Source organism: Hemitrygon akajei, chromosome 1 (assembly GCF_048418815.1).
Source record: "Hemitrygon akajei chromosome 1, sHemAka1.3, whole genome shotgun sequence".
NCBI classification, from domain to species: domain Eukaryota; kingdom Metazoa; phylum Chordata; class Chondrichthyes; order Myliobatiformes; family Dasyatidae; genus Hemitrygon; species Hemitrygon akajei.
Window position 1 is genome coordinate 94321787 of NC_133124.1, and position 27756 is coordinate 94349542.

The 27756-nt window shown below is 39.5% G+C and overlaps 1 protein-coding gene across 11 annotated transcripts in view; it reads left to right on the top strand.

Annotated features, from left to right (window-relative positions):
• adgrb1a (adhesion G protein-coupled receptor B1a) overlaps positions 1-27756 on the top strand; it is a 575895-nt gene that overhangs the window by 472041 nt on the left and 76098 nt on the right. For all 11 annotated transcript variants that reach the window (XM_073048159.1, XM_073048205.1, XM_073048135.1 and 8 more), the window contains 2 exons: positions 6156-6306; positions 16311-16380. In XM_073048159.1, the coding sequence (XP_072904260.1) occupies positions 6156-6306; positions 16311-16380 (221 nt within the window). The remainder of the gene's footprint in view (positions 1-6155; positions 6307-16310; positions 16381-27756) is intronic.

Sequence of the window (27756 nt, forward strand, 5' to 3'; positions counted from 1 at the left end):
ACCATTATTTTTGAAATTGTGCTTTTCTGCAGAGGCCCTTTAATTGAAAGGGAGAAAGAATTTCCAATGAAAGCATCGTTGATACCCTGATGTTCAAACTGCTTTAAGGCCATTTTGAAATACATTTTGTCACTGTTACCTTTTAGGTAAACTGCAAATACAGAGCATAACAACTCCCCCGATACTCAACTGGACCGACTGAATTGTTCAGTTGTTTAAATGATTTGCTTTTGACTAGAACACCAGGAGAACATCCCAGTTTCTCTTTGAACATGCATATTCTCAGTGAGAGGGTAGGTAGTTGTTCGTTTAAATTTCATCCGAAAGGCCAGAATGTCCAACCATGCTGCATTTCCAACGTGCTGCATTTCCAACGTGCAGCATGTCTGGCCGTGCTGCATTTCCAACGTGCTGCATTTCCAACGTGCAGCATGTCTGGCCGTGCTGCATTTCCAACGTGCAGCATCTCCGGGGTTGCACTGATCATCAACCTTAATTTTGTGCTTCATGGCTTTGGACATGGCAGTGTGGAGGATCAGAGGGATCTTGGGGTCCAAGTCCATAGGACACTCAAAGCTGCTACGCAGGTTGACTGTGGTTAAGAAGGCATACGGTGCATTGGCCTTCATCAACCGTGAGATTAAGTTTAAGAGCTGAGAGGTAATGTTGCAACTATATGGGACTCTGGTCAGACCACACTTGGAGTACTGTGCTCAGTTCTGGTCACCTCACTACAGGAAGGACGTGGAAGCTATAGAAAGGGTGCAGAGGAGATTTACAAGGATGTTGCCTGGATTGGGGAGCATGCCTTATGAGAATGGGTTGAGTGAACTTGGCCTTTTCTACTTGGGCGACAGAGGACGAGCGGTGACCTGATAGAGGTGTATAAGATTATGAGAGGCATTGATCGTGTGGATAGTCAGAGGCTTTTTCACAGGACTGAAGTGGCTAACATGAGAGGGCACAGTTTTAAGATGCTTGGAAGTAGGTACAGAGGAGATGTCAGGGATACAGTAAGTTTTTTTATGCAGAGTGGTGAGTGCATGGAATGGGCTGCCAGTGATGGTGGTGGAGGTGGATATGATAGGATCTTTTAAGAGACTCCTTGATAGGTACATGGAGCTTAGAAACATTGAGGGCTGTGGGTAACCCTAGGTAATTTCTAAAGTAAGTACATGTTTGGCACAGCATTGTGGGCCGAAGGGCCTGTATTGTACTGTAGGTTTTCTATGTTTCTATGTTCTATGTTTGAACACATAATTTGATTCAAAGGGTTTTATTGAACCAAGGCTGATACCTGCAAATATAACCAACTAACACGAGATAAGAATGTCAATTGTAGCCAATCTACTGGTCTACATGACTGAAAATTACTTTAAACAGCATGTTTATCTGCTGTGCTATTTTGGAGAATTTTTAAAATCTAAAAATCCAACAACTGTGATTACATATGACCACCAATTTCCAAAGTTTTGGAAGATAAAACCAATTGTACACACATTTCTGCTAACTCAACCACAGTAATTGAGACATCAGTCAGGTAGGGACAATACAGTGCCTTGAAAAAGTATTCAGCCCACACCATTATTTTCACATTTTACTTGGCTTATTTTCTAATTTAAAATATGTTGAAGGAGCTCATCTGCGAAACATTGTACACCATTTCAAATCAAAAGAAAGATTCCAAAAATGTCAACAACTTAATAAAAATTAAAAACCAAAATTGTGGGGTGGAATTAAGATGCTAACTTTCCTCAGGTGCAGAACTGTATATTACCTTACCAACTCACCCAATCTGTTGATGTAGAACATTGTAGGATCATCTATTTTCAATGAATTCATAAGAATACTGTAAGTACTTACTCTCTTTGTAAGGTCCAACAATATAAAAGATTTTCAACAGATCAAACCAAAATGAAGACAAAAAAGCATTCAAGACAAGTCAGGGAAATGATAATAGAGAAGAACAAATCTGGGGAAGGGTACAAGACCATTACAAAGGCATTGAGCATACCTCAGAGCTTGGTGCAGTCCATTTTGAAACCATAACCGCACTGCCTAGGTCTGGCCACTCCTCTAAACTTGGTAGGTGGAGAAGAATGGCACTTGTAAGAAAGGCTGCTTTGACACCATCTGTCACTCTCAGTGAGCTGCAGAAATCAGTGGCTGCAACTGGAAATGAAGTTCATAGCTCCACAAGCTCCAAGACCATGCATAAAAAGGAAGAGTGGCAAGGAGGAAGCTCTGTTTTTTAAAAATAAAATTCATATGCTTTCCCATAAAGAATTTGTGAAGTATCACTTAAAAGATACTGTAAGGTGTGGAAGAAGGTCTTGTGTCTAGATGAGGCTAAAGTGGGACTTTTTGGCCTCAACACTGAGTGGTATATGTGGCGTAAATCTAATACTGCGCATCATTCAGGTAACATCATCCCTACTGTAAAGTATGGTAGAGGTAGCATCATGCCATGGGGATGATTTTCAGCAGCATTAGCTGGAAATTTGGTCAGGATTGATGGGAAGATGAGTTTTGTTAAATATAGAAAGATCCTGGATAAAGATCTACTAGTCTCTGCCATAAAATTTAAACTGGGGAGGAAGTGCATCTTCAGCAGGACGACATTCAAAGCACACTGTTGGAGCAAGCATGGAGTGGCTTCATACGAAGAAAATTGATGGCCTTGAGTGGCACAGTCAGAGTCCAGAACTTAGCCTAATTGAACATATCTGTCAAGACCTCAAGATTTCTGTCCACCATCACTCCCCAACTGACTTGACACAGCATGAGGAATTTTGCAGGGAGGATTGGGCAAATCTTGCTCCATCACATTGTGCAAAGCTAATAGATACTTAACCAAAAAGACTGCTAACAGTAATAGCTGTGAGAGGTTGTTCAACCAACTACTCAGCAAAGAAGGATGAATACTTTTGAACTGCTGACATTTTAGTTTTTGAATTTTTAAGTTTTTGTGCTTTACAATTTTCCCTGTTTTGGACACTACTGTGAAAAAGAGGAGCATGTGATTCACAAAGACAAATGCTCAGTTAAATTGATTCAAATTCCTGGTTGTAATACTCATGTATGTAAACAAAGGGTTGGGGCTGAATACTTTTTCACGGCACTGTATAGTATTTCTTGAAAGAGGTCATTCAAATTGGTTAGTGTTGCAATTTTTTTGAGATTTTAGTTGCTGTTTTAAGGTGCGTGAAGGAGGGGGAACTCCATGTATAGTCAACTTGTGCAAGGAATAATTAACTTATTCATATTATACCATATAATCTTATCATTTCTGAATCTTCTCTCCATTTCTCTCCAATTATGCCAATATCCAATGCTTAATGATATGAATAGCTAAATCCACTCTGAGAGGTGGCTATATTTTGTGATCATGATCTAATTTGGCTGTGCTTCAAAGCCAACTGGACGATTTTGTCTCATTCAGAAGGCCTCATTCAAGCATTATATTGCCAATTTATTAAGGTATTTGCCAGGATTAAGCAGTAAACATTTTAGAACGTTCTGATATTTATTTCTAACTTAATGCTGGTAACATACCTGCTGACAAATGACCCTCTGGTTTAAAGCAGAAACATGTACAGTAGCAATTCTGCAAGTCATTTTGTATTCACTTCTTCCAATTACCTCTTTCCTCCTGTGCCATCAGACAGATTTCAGATTTAAATATCTTGATTTCCATGTTTTATATCATTTAAAAAAAAAATACTTTTCCTGATATTTTGTACTGTTTTCTAAAGAAAGGACCTTTGAACCTTGGCATTTTAAACAAAATAATTGAGTTTAAGAAAACAAATCAGAATGAAAGATGATGCACATTCCCCCCCCCCCCCCCCCAAGACAGTAAATAGTAGGCAATTTGTTAGTCTGCCTTAATAACCAATGACCATCTCACTCCTACTGCGTTCAATTGCTTCTTGTCTTGGGAGATTACCAGATTTTGCTGGAACAGCATCTCCTCTTTGATTATCAACATTAAGAAATGGATAGCAGAAGTCATGATATTCATCAGCCTTTAAACAAAAAAAAATATTTAAGGCTTAGAATCAGAGAACCTGTAGTTTGTCAAATGGACAATATTTTTGTTCCATTTTTTAGCTTGCCTTTAAAAAGATCAGAGAAAATTTTATGGAAGAGATATTATTCAATTAAATCACAAATAAATATTGTCCTTAAATCTTAAGATTAATCTAATAAGTTATTTGATACTGAGATTTTATCACAGTAATCCCAAATGTAATGTATGCAAGTCACTTTGAGGATATTCCTTACAAGTGAAAAAATATCTGAAACAGAGCTTAATCACACTCTAGTCAAAATGACATGAATTCAGAGGCCTGCACGGTATTGAGTACTGGGTAGCACTTGGTTGCAACTTGTGGGGATAAGGACATCCCTTCCCACACCAGGAACTTAATGGATCATGGAAACTGACAAGGTGTGAAGATTCTCTGTCCTCCACAGGAGTCTTGCGGAGCTCCATCAGTTCCCTGTGATGATAGGCTGATTCTTGTGGTTGCATTTTCAAAGTGATTTACAAGCTGCATTACTTAAAATAGATTATGTTTTGATGAACTAAATTTGATTATTTTAAGGAAAAATAAGAACTGGTAGCATTTTAATTTTCCTTATTCACATTAGTCATTTATAATCAAAGACCTTTTGCATAGCACACATAAAGCTACTCCATTAAAACTCCAGTGAACTAATTTACACTTTAGCACGCTTACTCTTCAGATAAACAATTTCTAACTGTTTCTGGACTTTTTTAGATGCTTCCATTTTGAGTGCCCTTGGATTCAGCACCTGCTAAGAACAGAGATTGCTGTACACAGTGTTTAATTGAAGAGAATTCTTATTATCACACAGCTGCACAATGACTTTGATCTGAGTGTGTGTAGTTCTTATGCATTGGCTCTTTCACTTTCATTTAAACCACTAATTCACTGCGTTAGTTGATGTGCTAACAAACAATGTGACAATTCTTGTCAGGACCCCAAAGTCTCTGCAGAGCTGTGTGATGCTATATCAGTCTCTCATGTCAGCTGGTTAATTCCTGTGAAGTGTTGAAAGCTAATATCAATTTAAAATGATGTGTTCATATTAGATTGCAAGCAAAATAATTCTCTCAAAATTCTTAAGGTTTGGCTCTCAGGGGTGTGAAAATAATGAGGTTTCAAAATATCTGTACAGGTGCTTTAATGCTCGTACTTGGTATATTATTGATGTATGCCAAAATGAAAATTGTCCTTAATACCCTTTCTGGGAATTGGGATTGCTGTGGCTCGAGAGAACTCAGGACAATTTAGCAATGGTGGATGTATGCCTTAGCTTTTTATGGGCAATAAGCAGTGAGCAGCTAGTACCCACCAAAGAGCAGGTGCTTAAAATTAGGCTTAAGGATGAACTGTTGAAAATGATCCTGAATAATGTTTCTGGTTGAAATTACACAATGGGATATCTATCTTCCTGGAAGACTTTAGTCAGAACAAAGGAAGATTAAATCCTACTTATTGTGGGACTAGAACAGGGGCTGCACATTACCTGTGTTGGGAAATAGTCAGATAATCTCACTGCAAGGAGTCATGTGTATTCATGTGGCCAAGAGAAGACTTTCTCTGTGGTATTTTCCACAGAGAGTGCAAAGTGACAGCAGGCTTCTAAAAGGAGGATTTAATGAGAGTCTAACTGCTGTTAATTCTCCCCCCAAATAGATTCCAGTAGAGGTTAAAACTGGGATATGTGCTTTTTGTTAAGGACTGAATAATGTGACAACAATTTTGCATAAAAACAGGAATGCTTGGGAATATTCAGTAGTTTGGCAAATGTGGAAGTGAAACCAAGTTAATACTTCAGGTCAATGGCCTCTTATCAGAACAGATGAAATATAACTGTTTATTTTTCCGCGGATAGTTTTGGAACTGAGGGCTATTTTCAGTATTTTTCTGTTTTGATATTTGGAAAGAGCATGGCGATTAGTCCTCATTTCTTAAATTTATAAAATGTCCAGGAAGGTAGGAATGCCCTGCAAATTAATTGACGTCCAAAATACAAAGCTGGAGTTGCAGTGATTAGAAGAATGATTTTACTGATTTGGTTAAGTGGTTTACTAGTTGCTGTTTCTTTGCTTTACTTGACAGGTAATCTGTACCCTTGTGGCAGCATTTCTGCATTTCTTCTTCCTGTCATCATTCTGCTGGGTTCTGACTGAGGCCTGGCAGTCATACATGGCCGTCACAGGAAGATTACGAAACCGAATAATTCGGAAGCGTTTCCTTTGTCTTGGATGGGGTCAGTAGCATATCTTTACACTATATATTTCAACTTTTCACTTCATTTACTATTTTATATTGTGGCCCTACCTCTTTCATTCTCCTTGAGTCTGAGGTGCCTCGAGAAGATTTGCTGTTGTCGGGTAGTGAGGTCAATGCGTTCATCTGCACTGATTCTGTATCAGGAGCTTTTTACAGTTTTATTTTAGTTAACCTTTTGAGAAGAAGCTACATTCCTGAGCAGTATTAAAGTAATTCAGACAGCTTTGGCTTCTGGAGTCAGTTTTGTTACGGAAAAGTGCTTATGTGTACATGAAAGTTCAGTATATTTTTGGCTATGAGCACCTCCCAGATGTTGACAAGTTATATTTGCAAGTATTATTTTGAGATAAATCTAGAATAATTACATCTCAGAATGTCATTTGTCTCATTAATTCTTTATTGGCTTTAATGAGGACTTTTTTCAGAAAGCCCAGTTCTCCATTTCTTCTGTAGCACTGATTTTTTTTTTAAGTTCTTATCCCACTGATTTTTGAGAACTTTCTTCTACTGCAAGAGCATCCCCCGTTTCCTTAGTATATATTTCACAAGATATATTGTCAGAATGAAAATACCATTGTATGCTGATATTGTACATTGTAGAGCATCTTGTTGGGATGCTATTTCATGCCTGTTGATTTAAAACTGAGTTTTAAAGCAATTTTTTGATTCATGTATTTTTTAAAACGTCTGTTGTGAGTACGGGTCATCCCTAGGTAATAAACAGGTTCTGTTTTTATAGAGCTTCATAAGTCAGTTTTGTTTGTGAGTCAGAAAATAACCAGGAATCATTTGTTAGAGTAGCCATACTTTCACATGATGATCACGAGATCCAAAGTGTTCACCTACATAAACTTCTGTCACCTGCCCTATCTCTTTCCATAATAGGAGATCCAGTATCACACTCTCTCTAGTTGGGAACTCTAGATGTTGATTAAGGAAACTCTCCTGAACACACTTGACAAATTCTATTCCATCCAGCCCTTTTACAGTATGGGAATTCCAGTCAATATGTGCCAGGAGGGAGATTAGTGGGGAGGGCCAAACGGACAAGAGAATCACGGAGGGAGCGATCTCTGCAGAAAGCGGAGGGAGGGTGGGGAGGTAAAGATATTTAGTGGTGGTATCCCTTTGAAGATGGCAGAAGTTGCAGAGGATGATGTGTTGGATGCTGAGGCTGATGGGGTGGTAGGTAAGGACTGGAAGAACATTATGTTCCTTGGAACTACCTGCTGTCTCACTAAATCTTGCTGATTATTGGGTTGGCCCATAATATAATTCCATTAATATAGTCATCTGTTTCTAATTCCTTAGTTCCTGCTATACTGCATAGCCTTAGCAAATGAGCTCTCCAGTCTGCCCTGTCTGAGCACTACCATGACGTTTTCCCTGACAAGTAATGCCATCCCTCATGCTCTATTATGTCTTAAACCTTGGAACCTCAGAACACTGAGCTGCCATTCCTGTCCCTCCTCAACCATCTCACTAGTGGCTACAATCTCATAATTCCACATGCTAATCCATGCACTAAGCTTATCTACCTTGCCTGCAGTACTCCTTGCATTGAAATAGGCACAGTTCAGAACATTATTACCACATGCCCAGTCTTTCGATTCCTATCTTTGTCTGTAGGCTTAACAACATCATCACTCCTCTATCTGTCCTGGCTCTCCGACTCCCATCCCTCTGCAACTCTAATTTTAAGCCCTGGAGTAGCACTAGCAAACCTTCCAGCAAGGATATTGGTGACCCTTCAGTTCAGGTGCACACACTCCCGTAATAGGCACAACACTTAAACCTAACTTCTTTTGTTTGGCCCTTGCCAAATGTCTAATTACCCCATGACCTCTGGTGCATAGAATGTCCCGTCCGGCCCTGTTCACATTTTTATATATCTTTCCCATAATGTCTGATGGCTTCTTATGATTTGAAGTGTGAAGAAAGTCCCAACTGGCCCCTCTTGCTTTTCAAATCTCGCTCCCACAATGTACCTGAAGTCCAAAGACATCTTGAACTCTGCAATACATCCAGTGTAATAGCACAGATTTAGCAATCCAAATTGCTTTCCTGCTGAGCTGAGCTTTCAGGTTCTCTTGGGATCTTGAGGTTTCTTGCATTGTAACCTGCTTTCTAAATATGGAACATAATAAATGTGTATGTTTCCCTTGAGAAAAAATAGTAGTAAACCACCACAGCAACATAGAAGCAATAAACAAGAGAGTACATAAAATGGTTTTAGTTTAATAGTGAGTTGTATTGTGTTAAACTTATTTTTCAGTATGTTCAGATTTGCTTCAATTTAAAAATGAGTAATTAGAGTTTACAGATTTGTTTCACAACTGGCAATCAAAAATATTTAGGTACTTAAGAAACATTGTTTTTGCCAGTTTTATGCTGAAGAATAACTGAATGTGTGGACTGTGTTTCTTTCTTTCTTTATCAGTCTTTGTATTGATTTTAAAAAGAGCATATATACAAGCAAGAGAATTATTTCAAATATATCAATAACAATACATACAGGAGGTGAACTGAACATTATCAGAATCATACATAGTATTAATCTGTTACAGAATGTATAGTAGGGAAAAAGATAATTAATCCCCCCCTTATCAATTGATAAAAAGAAAAAAAGACTTTTTGATTTTTTTTATAAAGAAAAAACCCCACTATTCTCTATGACAAAAACAAAAAGGAAAAATAAGGACTGGGCAGTCTATCCTGAGAGTAAAACCAAGAAAAGAAAGACTTTCTGATCAAATCCAAAACTTCAAAAAAATAACTGGAAGAAAGTCAGTACAAAAATCAGTAAATCAAATCATATGAAAATATTGAATGAAAGGTCGCCAGATTTCTTCAAATTTAAAGGATGTGTCAAACGTCCGACTTCTTATTTTCTCTAAAGTTAAACAGGATATGAAGGAGGAAAGCCAATAAAAAAAAGTAGGTGTCCAGTGATCATAACACCATTAGTTTCAACTTGATCATGGATAAAGATAGATCTGGTCTTTGGGTTGAGGTTCTAAACTGGAAAAAGGCCAAATTTGAAGAAATGAGAAAGGATCTAAAAAGTGTGGATTGGGATAGGTTGTTCTCTGGCAAGGGTGTCGTTGGTAAGTGGGAGGCCTTCAAAGGAGAAATTTTGAGAGTGTAGAGTTTGTATGTTCCTGTCAGGATTAAAGGCAAAGTGAATAAGAATAAGGAACCTTGGTTCTCTAGGGATATTGGAACTCTGATAAAGAAGAAGAGAGAGATGTATGATGTAAAGCAAACGGGGAGCAAATAGGGCACTTGAGGTGTATAAAGAGTGCAAAAAAACACTTAAGAAAGAAATCAGGAGGGCTAAAAGAAGACATGAGGTAGCTTTGGCAGTCAAGGTGAAGGATAATCAAAAAAGCTTCTACAGGTATATTAAGAGCAAAAGGATAGTAAGGGATAAAATTGGTCCTCTTGAAGATTAGAGTGGTTGGCTATGTATGGAACCAAAAGAAATGGGGGAGATCTTAAATGGGTTTTTTGTGTCTGTATTCACTAAGGAAACTGGCATGGAGTCAATGGAAATGAGGCAAACAAGTGGTGAAGTAACAGAAACTATATAGATTGAAGAGGAGGAGATGCTTGCTATCATGAGGCAAATCAGAGTAGATAAATCCCCAGGACCTGACAGGATATTCCCTCGGACCTTGAAGGAGACTAGTGTTGAAATTGCAGGGGCCCTGGCAGATATATTTAAAATGTTGGCATCTACGGGTGAGGTGCCGGAGGATTGGAGGATAGCTCATGTTGTTCCATTCATTAAAAACGGCTGAAAAAGTAATCGGGGAAATTATAGGCCGGTAAGTTTGACATTGGTAGTCGGTAAATTATTGGAAGGATCTACAAGTATTTGGATGGACAGGGACTTATTAGGGAGAATCAACATGGCTTTGTGTGTGTTAGGTCATGTTTAACAAATCTATTAGAGTTTTTTGAGGAGGTTACCAGGAAAGTGGATGAAGGGAAGGCAGTGGATGTTGTCTACATGGACTTCAGTAAGGCCTTTGATGAGGTCCCACATGGGAGGTTAGTTAGGAAGATTCATTCGCTAGGTATACATGGTGAGGTAGTAAATTGGATTAGACATTGGCTCACTGGGAGAAGTCAGAGAGTGGTAGTGGAGGATTGTTTCTGGAGGATCGTTTCTGTAGTGCTGGGTCCATTGTTAATTGTAATCTATATCAATGATCTGGATGATCAAGTGGTAAATTGGATCAGCAAATTTGCTGATGATACAAAAATTGGAGGTGTACAGTGAGGAAGGTTTTCAAAGCTTGCAGAGGGATCTGGACCAGCTAGAAAAATGGGCTGAAAAATGGCAGATGGAGTTTAATACAGACAAGTGTGAGGTATTGCACTTTGGAATGGCAAACCGAGGTAGAACATACAAGGTAAATGGTGGGACACTGAGGAGTGCAGTAGAACAGAGGGATCTAGGAATACAGATACACAATTCCCTAAAAGTGATGTCACAGGTAGATAGGGTAGTAAAGAAAGCTTTTGGTACATTGGCCTTTATAAATCAAAGTATTGAGTATAAGAGTATAAGAGGAATGTTATGGTGAGGTTGTATAAGGCATTGGTGAGGGCGAATTTGGAGTATTGTGTACAGTTTTGGTCGCTGAATTACAGGAAGGATATTAATAAGGTTGAAAGAGTGCAGGGAAGGTTTACAAGGATGTTGCCAGGACTTGAGAAACTGAGTTACAGAGAAAGGTTGAATAGGGTTAGGTCTTTATTCCTTGGAGCGTAGGAAAATGAGGGGAGACCTGATAGAGGAATATAAAAATTATGATGGGTATAGATAGAGTGAACGCAAGCAGGCTTTTTCCTCTGAGGCTAGGGGAGAAAGAAACCAGAGGATGTGGGTTAAGGGTGAAGGGGGAAAAGTTTAAAGGGAACATTAGGGGGGGATTCTTCACACAGAGAGTGGTGGGAGTGTGGAATGAGCTGCCAGATGAAGTTGTAAATGCGGGCTCACTTTTAATATTTAAGAAAAACTTGGACAGGTACATGGATGAGAGGTGTATGGAGGGATATGGTCCAGGTGCAGGTCAGTGGGACTAGGCTGAAAAACAGTTTGACACAGCCAAGAAGGGCCAAAAGGCCTGTTTCTGTGCTGTAATGTTCTATGGTTCTATGGATTAGGATCCTTCCATTTAAGTAAAATGGCTCTCCTAGCCAATAAAGTTGAAAAGGTTAACATCCGCTGAGCAGAAACAGGAATATATCCTGCTTCCAATGGAAGAAACTCCAAAATTGCTGTAAGTAAATTTGGTTATAGGTCCAGATCCAAGACTTTTGATAAAGTTTAAAGACATCATTCCAAAAATTGTCCACCTGTATGCAAGACTAAAACATGTGAGTTAAAGTGGCCACCTCAATATTACATCTATCACAAATAGGATTGATATTGGGAAAAATACGGGCAAATTTATCCTTTGACATATGTGCCCGAAGTACTACCTTGAACTGTATCAAGGAATGACAGGCACAAATAGATGAAGTATTTACCAAATGAAAAAATTTACTCCATTGATTATCTGAAAGTAACTCTTGAAATTCCAATTCCCAAGCACCTTTAATTTTATCATTAGATATCATTCATAAATTCAATAACCATTTATAAGTTGTAGCTATCAGTCCTTTTTGTTTCAACCAGCATAATTACTAATTTCACCCAGACTTTATTAAATAACCTACATAAACTTGAGTTCTTGTCTTCAGTGTGTAAAGTTTAGCAATTCTTAATTATGTAAGTCTCGCAAACATGAACATCTGCATTTGGAGGGGTTGGCTACTCAGTGCCTTGATCCTGTTTCACCAGTCAATAAGATACATTGCTACCCTTTCACTCCCTTGTTCATCTGGAAACTGTCTGCTTCTGTCATATATATAAGGACACTTTTTCCATGACTTCTTGTTGAAATGAACTCCAAGGACTCATGTTTTTCAGAAAGAAAAAAAAATCACCAGACACTTTTCTTAAATGAGCTAAGTTTATTTGGTTGCTGGTAGATTTTTCCATTAAGAGACCTTCTTTTAACATCTATCCTTTCAAAGCCTTTGCTTAATTGCTTGCTGCATATTAAATTCTTGCCTTAAGTAATGAGACCAGTTTTGTACACTTTACTCTCAACTTGGCAGCATCAGATATCTTCAAGCTGAAGCATAACCTCTCTTTTGAATTTGATTTCCCTCATTAGTTTTCTTTACCTTCAGAATAGCCATTTGTCTATTATGCAATTAGCCATCCAGATGCCCTGCATCACAGCTCTTCAGGCTCTCGCCTATTAGATAATGAGCTTCTACTTAATTTATTTCCTGACGAAGATTGCAGATGCACGTTTCTCATTGTACTACGTAGGCTAGATGTTTGCGACTTATTTCTGCTGTATATCCCCCGTTTCACTTTTCTCAGCATGTTGGAAGTAACTTTATCATCAACGTACATTTATGTCACCATACGGAACCCTGAGATTCATTTTCTTAGGTGCAGAGTCAGTAAATCCATAACAGAATATTAATCATAATAGAATCAATGAAAGACCATTTGCATTTTTAAATATGCAAATAAACCCTTATAAACTTTTTAAAAAATTTCTAGCTAACTCTAATTTATCCTTTCTTATTAAACTATTAATTATTCATTGCTGCTATGTATATTCCAACTAATCTTATGACCATCTGCTTGTCTTTGCACAATTATATGCTGATTTCTTGAAGTGTGAACCAATTTTTAACTCTTAGATAACAACAGATGATCTCCTCAATGTTGAATTTTAGTTTCTTATTGGATGTATTGATTCCATCCATTCTTAATAATCCCCTTAAATATCTACCTCTGCATCTTGATTGACTGGCCCCCTTGTGAATGTGCCTTTTTACTTTAGACAGCTCTGCTTTCATGGCCTCATAATTGCACTCCTTTAATTTTCTATGCTTATTCAACTCTCCAGAAACATGTTTTATACCCATAAAACTGTAGCCCAACACGGATCTGGAAAGTATGAGATATTAATCGATCTGCCTAATTTTGTTTTGGAAGTGGGAGGCCATTTGGCTTATCAAGTTTCTGCCACATCTCCAAGCTTTCCCATGAATTCTGCTCCCCCTCACATGCCTATCAAATCCATCCCGATTCTCTGGCCACAGTTGAGATAGCTTACATTGGCCAATTAACCTGGCACAATTGGGAGGAAACTGAAAGATTTGGAGGAAATGCAAGTAGTCAGAGGAAGAACTTTCCAACTCCACGTGGACAGCGCTAGAGGTCAGGATTGAACCTAGGTTGCAGGAGACACCAACATGGCCTGCTGCATCAGTGCTGTCCATTTTACAAATCGAAATGCAATAAAAGATTGTGCATTGGATTAGAAATCACTATTGTATGTTATCCTCAGGATAAAGGACACATGCATAGAAAACATGGTGCAATAAAAGACTGTTTATCTCATTGAGTGTGTTCCATTTTCAGTCCAGTTCATTGGTTCCCAACCGGGGACCCACAGGCTCCTTGTTTAATGGTATTGGTCCCTGGCATAAAGAAGTTTGGGAACCCCTGGTCTAGAAGAATCAGAATCATGTTGATTATCACTGTCTTAAATGTGAAATTTGTTGTTTTGCAGCAACAATACGGTGCAAAGACAAAATTACAAAAAAGTCATAAATTACAAAATAAATAGTGCGAAATATAAGGAATGATGAGGTGGTGTTGGACTGCTAGAAATCTGATGAGGGAAGGCAATAAGCTGTTCTTGAGTCATTGAGTATAGGCCTTCAAGGTCCTCTATTTCCCCCCTAATAGTAGTATTAAGGTGCTGAGGTCTTAACGATGAATGATACCTTCTTGAGGCACTACTTCTTGAAGATGTCATCAATGATGGGAGAGTTGTGCCTATGATGTCCACGGCATCCATTCCTTGACCCATTAATCTCTGAAGAAATGCTTTCTTACAATATTGTTCTACCTTTCTCTTTGTTGTCTTTTCCCTACCATTGTCCCACCCCCTCTCCCCGGAAACAAGGACCTCAATGATATTATTATCACTCTTTCCTCCAATAATGTTCACAGCTCAACAAAAAATTCTGTTACAAACCAACTTCCTTATGAACTGAATTGGTTTGCATCATAAATTGATCTCAGAATTAAGCATTTTTAATCGAAGCTTATTACTCACTGGGAGTGCCTGGCAAGAGTAAGATTTTATACCCCACATCCATATAAAGGAAATTACAACCTTGAGATCAATAGATACAGTGAAATGTACTTGGTTTTAGAAAAAGCCAAACACTGAAAATTGGTTAAGACTTAAAAATAATGAAAGCTTAGAATATTCCATAGCAGCAGTCAGCTATTCAACTTGTATTATCTCCCCTCCCTTTCGTTGCCATTACCAGTTACTCAGTCTTTCATTCAGCTTCCCCATATCCCTGTGATTATTTTCTCTCAGTATTTATTCCAATCCCTTTCCATATTCACTTCTGAATCTGTGTTATCCACGGTTTTTAGCTAATACCCTCTAAATCTAGACCACTTAAAACATTATTTTTGTAGTTTTCTCTGTTTCTTTTGCCAGTTTACTTGAATCTATATTCTCTGGTTTTCAACCCAGCAGCCATTGAATAAATTTATCCAGGGCAGTGGCTGTGTAATAGCTTAGTTCGGCAAGTAGTCCTGGACCATTTAGGGACAATAGATCAAATTCCACCATGGTAGGTATGAACTCAAATTCAAGTCATAGCTATGGATTTAATTTAAAGCCAATCTCAGTAATTGAAAGTAGGAAACTACTAAGCTCATGAAAGTCAACTAATGTTCTTCACAGAAACGTCTTTCCTACCTCGTTTGGTCAATATCTAACTCCAGATCCATGCATGTGTTTGATTGCTCTTAATTGCCTTATCAATTCAGTGGAAATTGTGAAGGGACGGGAACTGCCAGCTTCACCAGTAGCATTCACATCCTGTGAACAATGAAATAAAAATTGTTTGGTTTAAACCCAAAATGATTTTCAAACTATTTGCTTATAATTTGTGAGCTAAGGAGATGAATAACACTTTATCCTGTTATCCATAACTGCATTGTCTCCACACTATCAATTGTTTTAAATCTCCTCTCTACATGGCTTTAGCATCCTTCTTAAAGTGCAGCAGGGTCAGGCTTCCAGCGTGAACTGGTAGTGATTAAGAGAGACATTAACTTCTTGCCATAGTTTGAGAGTGGGCGTAAAAGCCAGAATGTTGTGTATTTTGGTGGATTTATGGATGAGATACAGAGCTGTAATTGGTGATCTGATAATTTAGTAAACAATCTGAAACCATTGCTGTTGATTCTAATAACCCCGAACAAAATGGAATGAGTTGATGAAGCAGGTGCCTGAGCTTGTTGTAACTTATGCTGTGGTCATGGGAAGCCTGAAATATCTTGCTCACTGAAGCAATCAGTATAATATTGTCATCAGGCTCGTTCAGTCATGCTCAGAAATGGCATGTTACAAAATGCTGGTAATGCTCTGAAGCTGGACAACAGTTATAGAAGGATGATTTAAGCTTGCTGTCTCAGCTGCTGAGGTTTTTACAGTATTTTCTATTTTTCCAGATTTCCAGCATATTTATATTCTTTGTGATCTTCAATTTGAAGTCTTAATGCATTTGATGAAATACTCCTGAAATTTAGTAGATTGTGACTGAGCATTTAAGCCTGGGTGGCTTTTTCCTGTAAATAGTATTTATGTTATTGAACCAAATAACCTCCTTCCAGTTTTATTTTCATTCTATCAATTAGTTGTGAAACATTCAACTTTAAAACTCTTCACTGTATCTTGCATTTAGATATCTGAGTAAAATCACAAGAAATAGTCTGAATTATTCTGGACACACAAGTGATTTATTCTTTGAAAAACACCTTATGCTCCTATCAGTTTCTAAATTGCCTTGATTTTATTTTAGGACTTCCAGCTCTTGTTGTGGCAACATCTGTTGGATTCACCAAATCAAAGGGATATGGAACAGTAAATTAGTAAGTAGACCACAAGACTGAAATAGACTAGTTCATTAATAAGTGTGTGAACTTCTTCAGCAATGTTTAAGAAGGACACAGTGGCATACAGTTGAAGCCACTTCTTCACAGCTCCAGCGATGCAGGTTCTATGCTGTGTGGAGTTTGCATTTCTCCCTGTGACAATATCGATTTCCTCCGGGTGCCATAGAGTTGTTTGGCACAGAAACAGGCCTATGTCAACCTTATTGTCCTTCTACATTGATCCCACTTTCTTGCATTAGGTCTGTATCCTTTTATGCTTTCAGTATTTAAATGCCTGTTTAAATATCTCTGATTTCTTCCTGCATTGCAAAGGTGTTCAAAGTTTAAATTAAATTTATTATTGAAGTACATATATGTCACCACATTCAAACCTGAGTTCCATTTTCTTGTGGGCAATCCATGTTGCAGGTTGGTTGGTTAATTGTTCCTGCTGTGCTGATGAGCGGTAGGCTTTAGAGGGGTTGATGGGAATGTAGGGAAAATAAAATGGGATGAGTGTAAGATGAATGCAAAAGGATGCTTGATGGTCAAGCTGGGTGGCTGTTTCTCCATACTGTATACTTCCCTGATTCTGTGTCCACTTATTTATTTGTTCTTGTCATTTTAGTTCTCTATTAGTCTTACCTTGTGTAAATAGTTGATGCTGCCTCTTCCTACATCTTGCGGTTAGTCAGCCATTGCTGTTGGGTGATCAGCTAGTTATCTGGTTGCATTTCATTTGCTTTCTGTGGCTTTTTAAAGTGACTTTTCATGCAGTATTAAATTTGCAATTTCTACATGTGCCTTTTCCTTTATAAATGCTTTATTCAAATATAATTCTGAATATTAACAGAACATTTATAGTACTACCTGTCAGAATAATCTATTTGGGAAAAAAGTATATACTTTACTGGTCTCTGACATTATTCACAGCAGCTTATTGACTGATGCGGAAATACGCCACGCTTTCACATAAATATGTTAGTAATAACTTAAATGATGAGAATGATATTTGAACAGTTTCCACAGTTTGTCAGCATGTTTTTTTTAAAATTATCACCTATTATTTATTATATTGTATATCTTAAAAAAATAGTGAGCACTTTTATTTCAAAATAGCTTACTGATATCTGGCAGGTATTCTGAATAGAGGAGGTACATGCAGTAAAGAGATTTACTATAAATAAGTTTATATTTCAGTGCACACTTTTAACACATGGCTCAAAGTTAAAATGCTAACTTTTCCTATTTCAGTAAATGATGAACTCCTGGAATTGTTTTCTATTCCAAAATGGTCTGAATGCTTCTTTAAGTGGCATTTCTAGGAGGAAATGGAGCTTATTGCTTGAAAGGTTTTATTTTAGCCTCTCGATTGGAAAGTTTGTTTAATTGACAGACAGGTTGTTGGTATATTAAGGGAATAGTTTGTATGAGATGGTGTGTGTATGAGATGGCAGTGGAACTTTAGGAAAAGATCACAATATAGGGGGAAAATTGGTTGCAGATGTTATGATTTATATCTAGGATTACAGACAACAGTACAGGGACTTAGCTGGTAATAATATAAAATGATGTCCGATCACATTCTGATAACATTGTTTGGGTTGGAACTAGCCACCCCTGCATCTCCTGGCCATTTGTTTTCTTCAGTGGTGCAGTCCACACCTCTCTTTTGCTGTCGTCCTCAACTTAGAATGGAGATTACATCTGAAGGAGAAAGCCCCAGTGATGTAGAGGAAATGTATAAGCCCTATGTCTCTTGAAAATAAAAACTGGTTACGTTTCAATAGCAGGTACAGGTGTTTCATTAAGTGCTCTGAACTTCCATACTGAGGCTCAAATATATGTAGTGAGGGAAAAAAACAAAAAAAAACTATACAATATACACGAGTGAATCTGCAGATGCTGGAAATAAATTTAAAAAAAACGAAATGCTGGCAGAACTCAGCAGGCCAGACAGCATCTATGGGAGGAGGTAATAACGACTTTTCGGGCTGAAACCCATCATCAGGAGTGAAGTAACATGGGATGGTAGAGGGGGGATAAGAAGTGGGGGGAGGGATAAAGTAGAGAGCTGGGAAGTGATAGGCTGGAGGGAAATGGGCTAGGGGAAGGTGGAGAATTATGGGAAATAAAAGAGAAAGAAAGGTAGGGCTGGGGGGAGAAATTATAGTGAGGGGGGAAGAAGAGAGAGAAAGAGCACCAGACTAAAATAATAGATAGGGATGGGGGTAAGGGTGGGGGGCAGGTGTATCAACAGAGGTCAGTGAGTTGGATGTTCATGCCAGCAGGAAGGAGGCTACCTCGACGGGAGATAAGGTATTGCTCTATCAACCTGCGTGTGGCCTCATCTTGACGGTAGAGGAGGCCATGGACAGACATGTCGGAGTGGGAGTGGTCTGTGGAATTGAAGTGTGTGGCCACGGAGATCCCGCCACTGTTGGAGGACCGAGCGCCGGTGTTCGGCGAAACGGTCTCCCAGTCTGCGGCGGGTCTCCCCAGTGTATAAATGGCCACATCGGGAGCACCGGATACAGTATATCACCCCAGCTGACTCGCAGGTGAAGTGGTGCCTCACCTGAAAGGACTGTCTGGGGCCTAGGATGGTGGTGAGGGAAGAAGTGTGGGAGCAGGTGTAGCACTTCTTCCATTTGCAGGGATGAGTGCCCGGAGGGAGGTCCGTGGGGAGGGATGGGGGGGGGGATGAATGGACAAGGGAGTCGCGTAGGGAGCGATCCCTGCGGAAAGCCGAGAGTGGGGGGGAGGGGAAGATGTGGTTGGTGGTGGGATCACGTAGGAGGTGGCTGAAGTTACAGAGGATTATGTGTTGGATCTGTAGGCTGGTAGGGTGATAGGTGAGGACCAGGGGGAGTCTATCCCTGGTGGGCTGGCGGGGGGGATGGGGTGAGGGCAGAGGTGTGTGAAATACGGGAGACGCGATGGAGGGCAGAGTTGATAGTGGACGAAGGGAAGCCCCTTTCTTTAAAAAAGGAAGACATCTCCTTTGTCCTAGAATGAAAGGCCTCATCCTGAGAGCAGATGCGGTGGAGGCGGAGGAATTGAGAGAAAGGGATTACCTTATCTCCCGCCTAGGTAGCCTCCTTCCTGCCGGCATGAACATCCAACTCTCTGACCTCTGTTGATACCCTTACCCCCATCCCTATCTATTATTTTAGTCTGGTTCTCTTTCTCTCTCTTTTCCCCCCTCACTATAATCTCTCCCCCCAGCCCTACCTTTCTTTCTCTTTTATTTCCCATAATTCTCCACCTTCCCCCTAGCCCATTTCCCTCCAGCCTATCACTTCCCAGCTCTCTACTTCATCCCTCCCCTCACTTCTTATCCCCCCTCGACCATCCCATGTTACTTCACTCCTGATGAAGGGTTTCAGCCCAAAACATCGTTATTACCTCCTCCCATAGATGCTATCCGGCCTGCTGTGTTCTGCCAGCATTTTGTGTTTTTTTATACAATATACATAATGTATAATGGGGGACAAAGAAATGACCGACTAACTGAATGAGTATTCTGTATCAGTCTTCACTGTGGAAGACACTAGTAGTATGCTGGAAATTCGAGCATGTTAGAAGGAAGAAGTGAGTGAAGTTGCAATTACTAGGGAGAAGATGCTTCAGAAACTGAAAGGTCTGAAGATAGATAAATCACTTGGACCAGATGGTCCACGCTCCAGGGTTCTGAAAGAGGAGGATGGAGAGATTGTTGAGTCATCTAGACATTGGGAGAATGGGCAAATAAGTAGCAGATGGAATGCAGTGTATGGTCATGCACTTTGGTAGAGAAAATAAAAGCATGGATTACTTTTTAAATGGCAAAAAATTTAAAAATTGGAGTTGCAAAGGAATTTGGGAGTCCTCGTGCAGGATTCCCTAAAGATTACTTTGAAAGTTGAGTTGGTGGTGAGAGGGCAAATGTGAGAGGACTAGAATACAAGAGCAGGGATGTGATGCTGAGGCTTTATAAGGCACTGGTGAGGCCTTGCCTTGAGTGTTGTATACAGTTTTGGGCTCCTCATCTTAGAGGAGATGCACTGGCATTGGGGAGGGTCCAGAGGAGGTTCACAAGGATGATTCCAGGAATGTATGGATTATCATATGAGGACCGTCTGATGGCTCTGGGTCTGTACTTGCTGGAATTCTGAAGGATGAGGAGGGATCTCATTGAAACCTATCAAATGTTGAAAAGTCTAGACTCAGTAGATGTGGAAAGGATGTTTCCCATGGTGGGAGAGTCTAGGATAAGATGGCACAGCCTCAGGATAGAGGTGTGCCCTTCCAAAACAGTGATACGGAGAAACTTGTTTAGCCAGAAGGTGGTGAATTTATGAAATTTGTTGCCACATGCAGCTGCAGCTGGGTGTATTTAAGGTAGAAATTGATAGGTTCTTGATTGGACATGGCATCAAAGGTTACAGGGAGAGGGCCGGGAAATGGGGTTGAGGAGGAGAGAAAAAGGATCAGTCATGATTGAATGGTGGTGCAGACTTGATGGGCCAAATGGCCTAATTCTGCTCCTATGTCTTATGGTCTAATATAAAAACGAGGATGTAATGTTGAAGCTTTATAAGGCACTGGTGGGGCTTTACTTGGAGTATCGTGAGCAGTTTTGGGCCCCTTATCTAAGAGACAATGTTCTGACTTTGGAGAAGGTTCAAAGGTGGTGCATGGAAATGATTCTGGAATTGAAAGGCTTATCATATGAGGAGCGATTGATAGCTCTGTTCCTGTACTTACTGGAATTCACAAAAATGAGGGGTGACCGCATTGAAATGTATTGAATCTTGAAAGGTTGAATAGAATGGATGTGACGAGGATGTTTCCTATGGTGGGAGAGTCTAAGACCAGAGGGCATAGCTGGAGAATGGAGGCACGTCATTTTAAAATGGGGCTGAGGAGGAATTTTTTTTTACCTAGTGAATGGTGAATCTGCAGAAATTGTTGCCAAGGCAACTGTAGAGGCCAAGTCATTGGGTATTCTTAAGGTAAGGTTTGATAGATTCTTGATTAGTCAGGGCATGAAGGGTTTTGGGATTGGGGCTTATAGTGAAACTGATCAGCCATGAGGAAATTGTGGAACAACAATCTATAGGCCAAATGACCTAGTTCTGCTCCTTTATCATATGTTCTAATGCACAGTATAATACTTACACTGATCAACAGATATTCAGCTCCTTCAAAGCACCCATCACATTCAGGGTTTATTTCCAGCCATCTGAGGGAATACACTTGGGCCCATTTTTCCATTTTATACCTTTACCACCCCCACCCCCCTATTGTCCACAGTATGTTTTTTTCTGCACACTGCACTTGTGCCGTTTCTCTTGAATAATATTGGTGTGGAAGCTATGCTTCAGTTTTGCTGAAACTTACCCAGAGCCACCAAACCACAAACAAATCGTATTATATGTAATATAATGTAATATTATATGTGTTTTAAGGCCAGTGACTCAATCTTTAGATGTCACATTATTATAAATGCATTTATAATAATTTATGTGAAATACTTTAATAAAGTATAATGTTTTCCAGACAATAAAGAAACTTCTTTAGCAGGAGAAAAGTTTTGATTGACTTTGCTATTTTTGAATGATTGCATGTCCTGAAACATTGACTGCCTATTCATTTCCATGGATGCTGCCTGGCCTGCTGAGTTCCTCCAGCTTTTTATGTGTGTTGCTTTGGATTTGTTGCGTCTGCAGATTTTCTCTTGTTTATGTATACATATCAATTAGTCTGTAAATGTCTGCAGGATCTTACAACAATATGACCTGGGATCCATAAATGGAGAATCTTAAAATTAACAGTATGGATTGCTGGAAGGTAATTGTGCAGAAGCGAGACATTCTGCTTGTTAGATTGATGTTGAATGATTTTTGCTTGCAACATTGAATGTCAAGAGGAATTGGTTACACTTCTTTTGGAGATGATCATTGAGGAAGGATGAGTGGACAAGGAAGTCAGATGGAGACCAATCCTAACGGGAAAATGAAGAAATGGCAAGGGAGAGGGGTAAGATGTGCTTTCTGGTAGGATCCCATTGGAGATGGTGGAATTTATGGAGAATGATATGTTGGACACATGGTATGTAAAGACAATGAGGATCATGGTATGTAAAGAATCATGGTATGTAAAGACAATGAGGATTCTATCCCTGGTATTATGGCGGGAGGATGGTACAGATCGATGGGAGTAGGCAGTTCAAATGGTTTGGCGCAGACTAGATGGGCCGAGGGGCCTGCTTCTGTGCTGTACTTTTCTATGATTCTGTGACTCTAGGATGGAGTTAGGGCAGATGTATGGGAAATGTATTACATGCAGAAAAACATCGTTCTTTGAAAAAAGAGGGTATCTAGAATGGAAAACCTCATCCTGAGAACAGATGCAGTGGAGAGGAACTGTGAGAAGGGAATAGCATTTTTACAAGTGACAAGATGGGGAAAGGCAGTCAAGATAATTGTGAGAGTCAGTAGGCCTGTAAATGTTGACAGTGAATAGTCTGTCTCCAGAGCTGGAGCCAGACAGATTGAGAAAAAGGAGATCGCCCAAGTAATTTTGTTGGCAGGAAGGAAGTTGGAGGCATAGTTGTTGAAATTGATGAGTCCAGAGTGGGTGTATGAAGCAGCACTAATGCAGTTCTCCATGTAATAACTCTAGAGGAACTGAGGGTCTCCTACTAGTCCTGGATCTGAGCTGCTTGGCTTCCAGCAATCACAGTCATGTTCTATTGTGCTAGGTGTAACTAACTATAGGCCAGTATAGTTACTCCTTGTGTCCTTTATTTTTAGTGCTTCTGTAATAAATTACCTAAACCTGCTCACAGTTGCCTAGTAAATGTTTGATAAGTTAATTACTTTTTACTTCTCAGTTTTGTGCACTTGCTCATGACTCCACAAATTTCTGTTGGCTATTTTGTTTGATTAATCCATGTATTTGTGTCTTCAAGTGAATGTATACTTAATCCTCAAGTTTCTCCTGTAATCTAAGAATTAAGGATGAGAAGATGAAGTTCCAAGCCCTTGGTGCTAAAGCTTATATAGGAACCAATCAGAAGCAGATGAACTAACCCTAAGTGTCAGGTAGAGTTGGGATGTTATGTACTCCTATTAATTAAGTTCCATCGATGCCTTTGTTCACATGGTGACATTTGCAGAATTTGTTTGGTTACTTTCTGCAAAACAAAAGACATCTCATTGGTGAAAATGGGAAATCGGATTTGTTTATTTAATTTGGAATATGAGCTCCACTCTTGGCACAGAAATGTAGCCACCCTGAAGAAAGACAGTTTCAAAGCTAACTCAGTGTTCTGTGGCTTAAAAAACACAGTACTGCAAATTTGGAATGAGCAGATTGGGATACCTTCTAAAGCATCCTGATAAAATATTGGTGTCACTCAGAGAGTCCTTGTTTTGATAATGGTCTTTAAATTAGCCACTATTTTGTGTGGATTGAATGGAGATTTGCTTGGCACCATGAGGTTTAAATCAGGACGTCTTCACTGGCATTTTGGATCCATCAGTAATTTGGACGAGAACTGTCTTCATAGAGAAGAAAGGATTTGCAAAGTTAATGGGCTTTCTGCTGTCTTCTCTTTAAGACCACTTGGAGGTGGTAAATTATTATTAGATTCCCTCTTATCACAATTGTCTGTGGTGTTTAAAATTAACAAGTGCCCCTGGCAATGGAGGCTTGTTTTCTGTCTTCAACATTCATGTTTTTTTTGTACTGTGCTAGGCTGCTGGACATTCTGTTGTAACAGTCTGTTTTAGCTGCATTTTCCATCAAGCTGTCTGGTATTTATTTACTGGCCATTATATTAAATTTCTCAACTTAGTCTTGAAAACAATTGGACTGCTGTCAAACAGTAACAAGGAGTTTACAACATGGGCTAAGTCAACTATATATATTCATTAAATCAAAATGCTGGAAACACTCAGCAGGTCAGACAGCATCTGCAAAGTGAGTAAAGTAATCAAGTGTGTTTACCTGTGGCAAATTTATAAAGGACTGTTGCTTCTATCTTGTTTACTGGTCAGTGCTGCACGAACATGATGGACTGCTTGTTCAAGGAGGCCGGTGGACAGTTGACATCTATGTATGTAGTTATGGAGTTTCCCGCCCTATGGTTCTTTCCAGCTCTTCTCTCCTTCTATCCCTCCCTAGTCCTCTGGTGTTCTCTTGGCTTTTTTACATTTTGCGCTACTTAGTCCTCCTGATCTGTACATCTCTGAACTTCTGTTGTCCTCCCAACTTCTAGTCTGCTCCCAGTTGCACCTAATCTCTAGCCTGTTGCCAATCACCTCCATTTCCATTTTTCTCCCAATCCCTCCCAGTCTTCTGTCCTACCCTAGCACTCCTGATTGAAGAGGTCTCACCACCCTAGACAGGTTTGAGTCTGGCAGCTAAGAGCTGAGTAAGCCAAGTTGCAATATGAACATTAACACTATAGCAGGGAAAATAAGATCAAAAGTTTGCAGTCATGGAGACACACCCAAGCTGATAGAATGTAATACAAATAACAACGGTAATAAAGGAGTTCTTCCATTGATGTTCTGTAGCCACAATCTTGCTCCTTCAATGTTTGGCCGAGAGCTTCTGATTAGTAGGACATTGCTTTGGAATGAGCAGGAAGGTCCCTGCCTGTCTTCAGCCTTTCTATTGGACATACAGAACAATTGGCATCCCACAACATAATTACACAGAACAGCCAAGGCATTGGAGTTTTTTTTTGGCAATTGTGAATTACTTTGCACAATTACCAGGCAGCTGTCCTACCCCAGGTGGTGTTTGACTCTTGCCTCAGATAATTGTGGCTATTGACGGCCTGGGGCAAGGTGTCAGCCAGCTATTTACCACTGAGTTGGATCCTGGCAGCCAGCCATCCCCCTCATCTGCTCTCTCCATATTCTGCACAGCAATGACAGTGCTAGACTTGGATTTGTTGGTAGGAGTGTGGAAGGGTGGAGGAAAGTCTTCAATCAAAGGAAATCTGCCCTAAGAAAGCAACATTCCTGGCATACTGCAGGTTTGCTATTAATGAGGTTTTAATTTTTTGTGATTATTCTTATAGTGTCTTTGCTTGGACATTTTAGACGTTCAGAGATTAGAAAGTTCTGAGATTTGTTTGTCTTTTCATTCATTTATTCTCCCTGTGGTAGTTGTGTTGCAAGCCAGCTATATTTCAGAGCTGGCTAACAAGTGGCAAGGTCTATCTGGATCTGGTGAAAACTGAATTAAAAAATTAAATGTTAAATAAATATGCTTTGTTGCTCATTATACTGTGTGACTTCAAGCATTTTTCTGTTTTACTTGAGCCAAGCTTTTATTTGGCTTCTGTCTCCTGAAATATTTCAGTGGTAGACTATAGTAGACTAAACAGTAGTCGACAATCTGATTTGCTTTGAGCCTTCCTTGCATGCTTATTCTTGTAAAACCTTGCATACAAGAATATTGTTTGCTTTAGTTCATTTATTTAATAATTTGAAGAACTGCTATACTTATTTTTCTTTGGTACCCAAAGGCATAATTAAAAAGAATGAAGCCCTGTGCACTGCTACACTGCCAATAATTACAAATAATTACATGGCACCTAAAAAAAAAAACAGGTGACTGATGTGATAAATTCAGTGAGGTACAGTTGGCTATTGGAAGTATGTAGGTGTACCTGAGATTTCACTCTGCTGCAGGCTGTGGAGAGAGCTGAAAAGGCTGATGCACTGTGCATCTATCCCTTCAACTTCATATTGCTCATTAATTTCAATTGTATAGCTTCCATCTTCAAATGGAACCACTGACCTGAATGAAAAGATAAGTGCTGATAAATATATTATTGATTTTCGGTTTATCTTGTTTCTCTTAAAGGACTATGGAATTTTTTTTATCAGTTAATTACATCTGACTGAATTGTTCGAAACATCTCTGAAAGCACTGTCCAGGGTGGTTCAGGATATGACCTTGGTTCCTGCCACAGAAGGCCTAACCGACAGTTGTGACCTTCACAGCACCAAGTCCAAGGCTACCATGGTTCCTAACCTGGGATCCATGGATCCCTTGCTCAATTGTATTGGTCCATGGCATAAACAAGGTTGGGAACAGGAACCCTTGAACTGTACCATGGATCCTCCCATGGCAGCGATGGAGTGTCGTGTGTTTTTTGGCCCAATTTATGGCAATACTGGAAGAAATCAATCCACTTATCATCATTCTTGTTTATAGTTCTTATGTAGTTGTACAAAGGATGTATGTATTTCACGTCAGAGATTATGTGTAATCTTATAATTTGAATTAGAATGGCTATGAACACAGTATGGTGTTACTCCTTATGTATTGAATGAGCTTTGCTGCTGCTTTTCTAATCCAAGTTACATTGTATAGAGAAAAGAAAATTGGGTCGAGAGTTATCCACCAAATAACCAGATGTCTTCCAGGTAGCTGGTCAAAATAGAATGATGGAGCATTTAATCTACGTAGACACTGATGATGACAGATATCCAGGGAGTTTGTTTCTTGCCTAAAGAAAGTTCCAACATTGTCTTAAATGAGAGCAATAAGGATAATTTTCAGAGGTTTCTTATAGAAAAAGACTTAAGTTATTTTAATGTCTTTCGGTGTATTTTGGACTTCAGATAACAAGCTTCCGAGTGGATGGTTTCCACTGCTGGAAAATTGCAGCTAGCAGCACATAAATGTGGCATCACTGCATCATGTTTAGGTTTACAAGGTAGCCATGGAAACCATTTTAGTGCAGCAGAAATTGTTGAGCTGCAAAATTGAAACAGGTGCACAAGGGTAGACTCTCAGTGGCCAATGTCACCGCTTCAGAACACGCTAGAACAAATAGACAGTGAATAGCTACAGGAGGAAACACAGGAAGTCCTGGGGAGCTAACAGCATGTAGAGTTCATCACAACAATTTCAATGCTGGAATTTCCTTTCCAGTAAACCATAAGTGGATGCAACTGTGAATGGAAATTTCTCCCGCCAGTTATTTGACAACAGTGTTTTAGAACACAAGTAGATCATTGAGAAAATAGCAGCAAACAGATTTTATTGAAATTGAGGGAGTATCATCATCCCCCCATTTTCATCAATTTTCTATTAGGCTGAGGCCCATTGCTGGAAATTCCATGAGACCTCTGGGCCACGAAAGGTTGCTCCATTGCCTTTAAACACTTCCCTTCACGTCTTGGCCAGGATTGGAATAGGGGGAGGAGAATGAGGGTGGGAGAGTGTTGTGGTCAGGGAGTGCTGTTGGAGCCTAGCTGGTGGAATGGATGGAGGGGGAAGGGTGCATTGGTGGCTTGGATTTGAACTTTATAGCAGGAAGGGAGTTTGGTGTCTTAGTCAAGAATCAAATGAGGA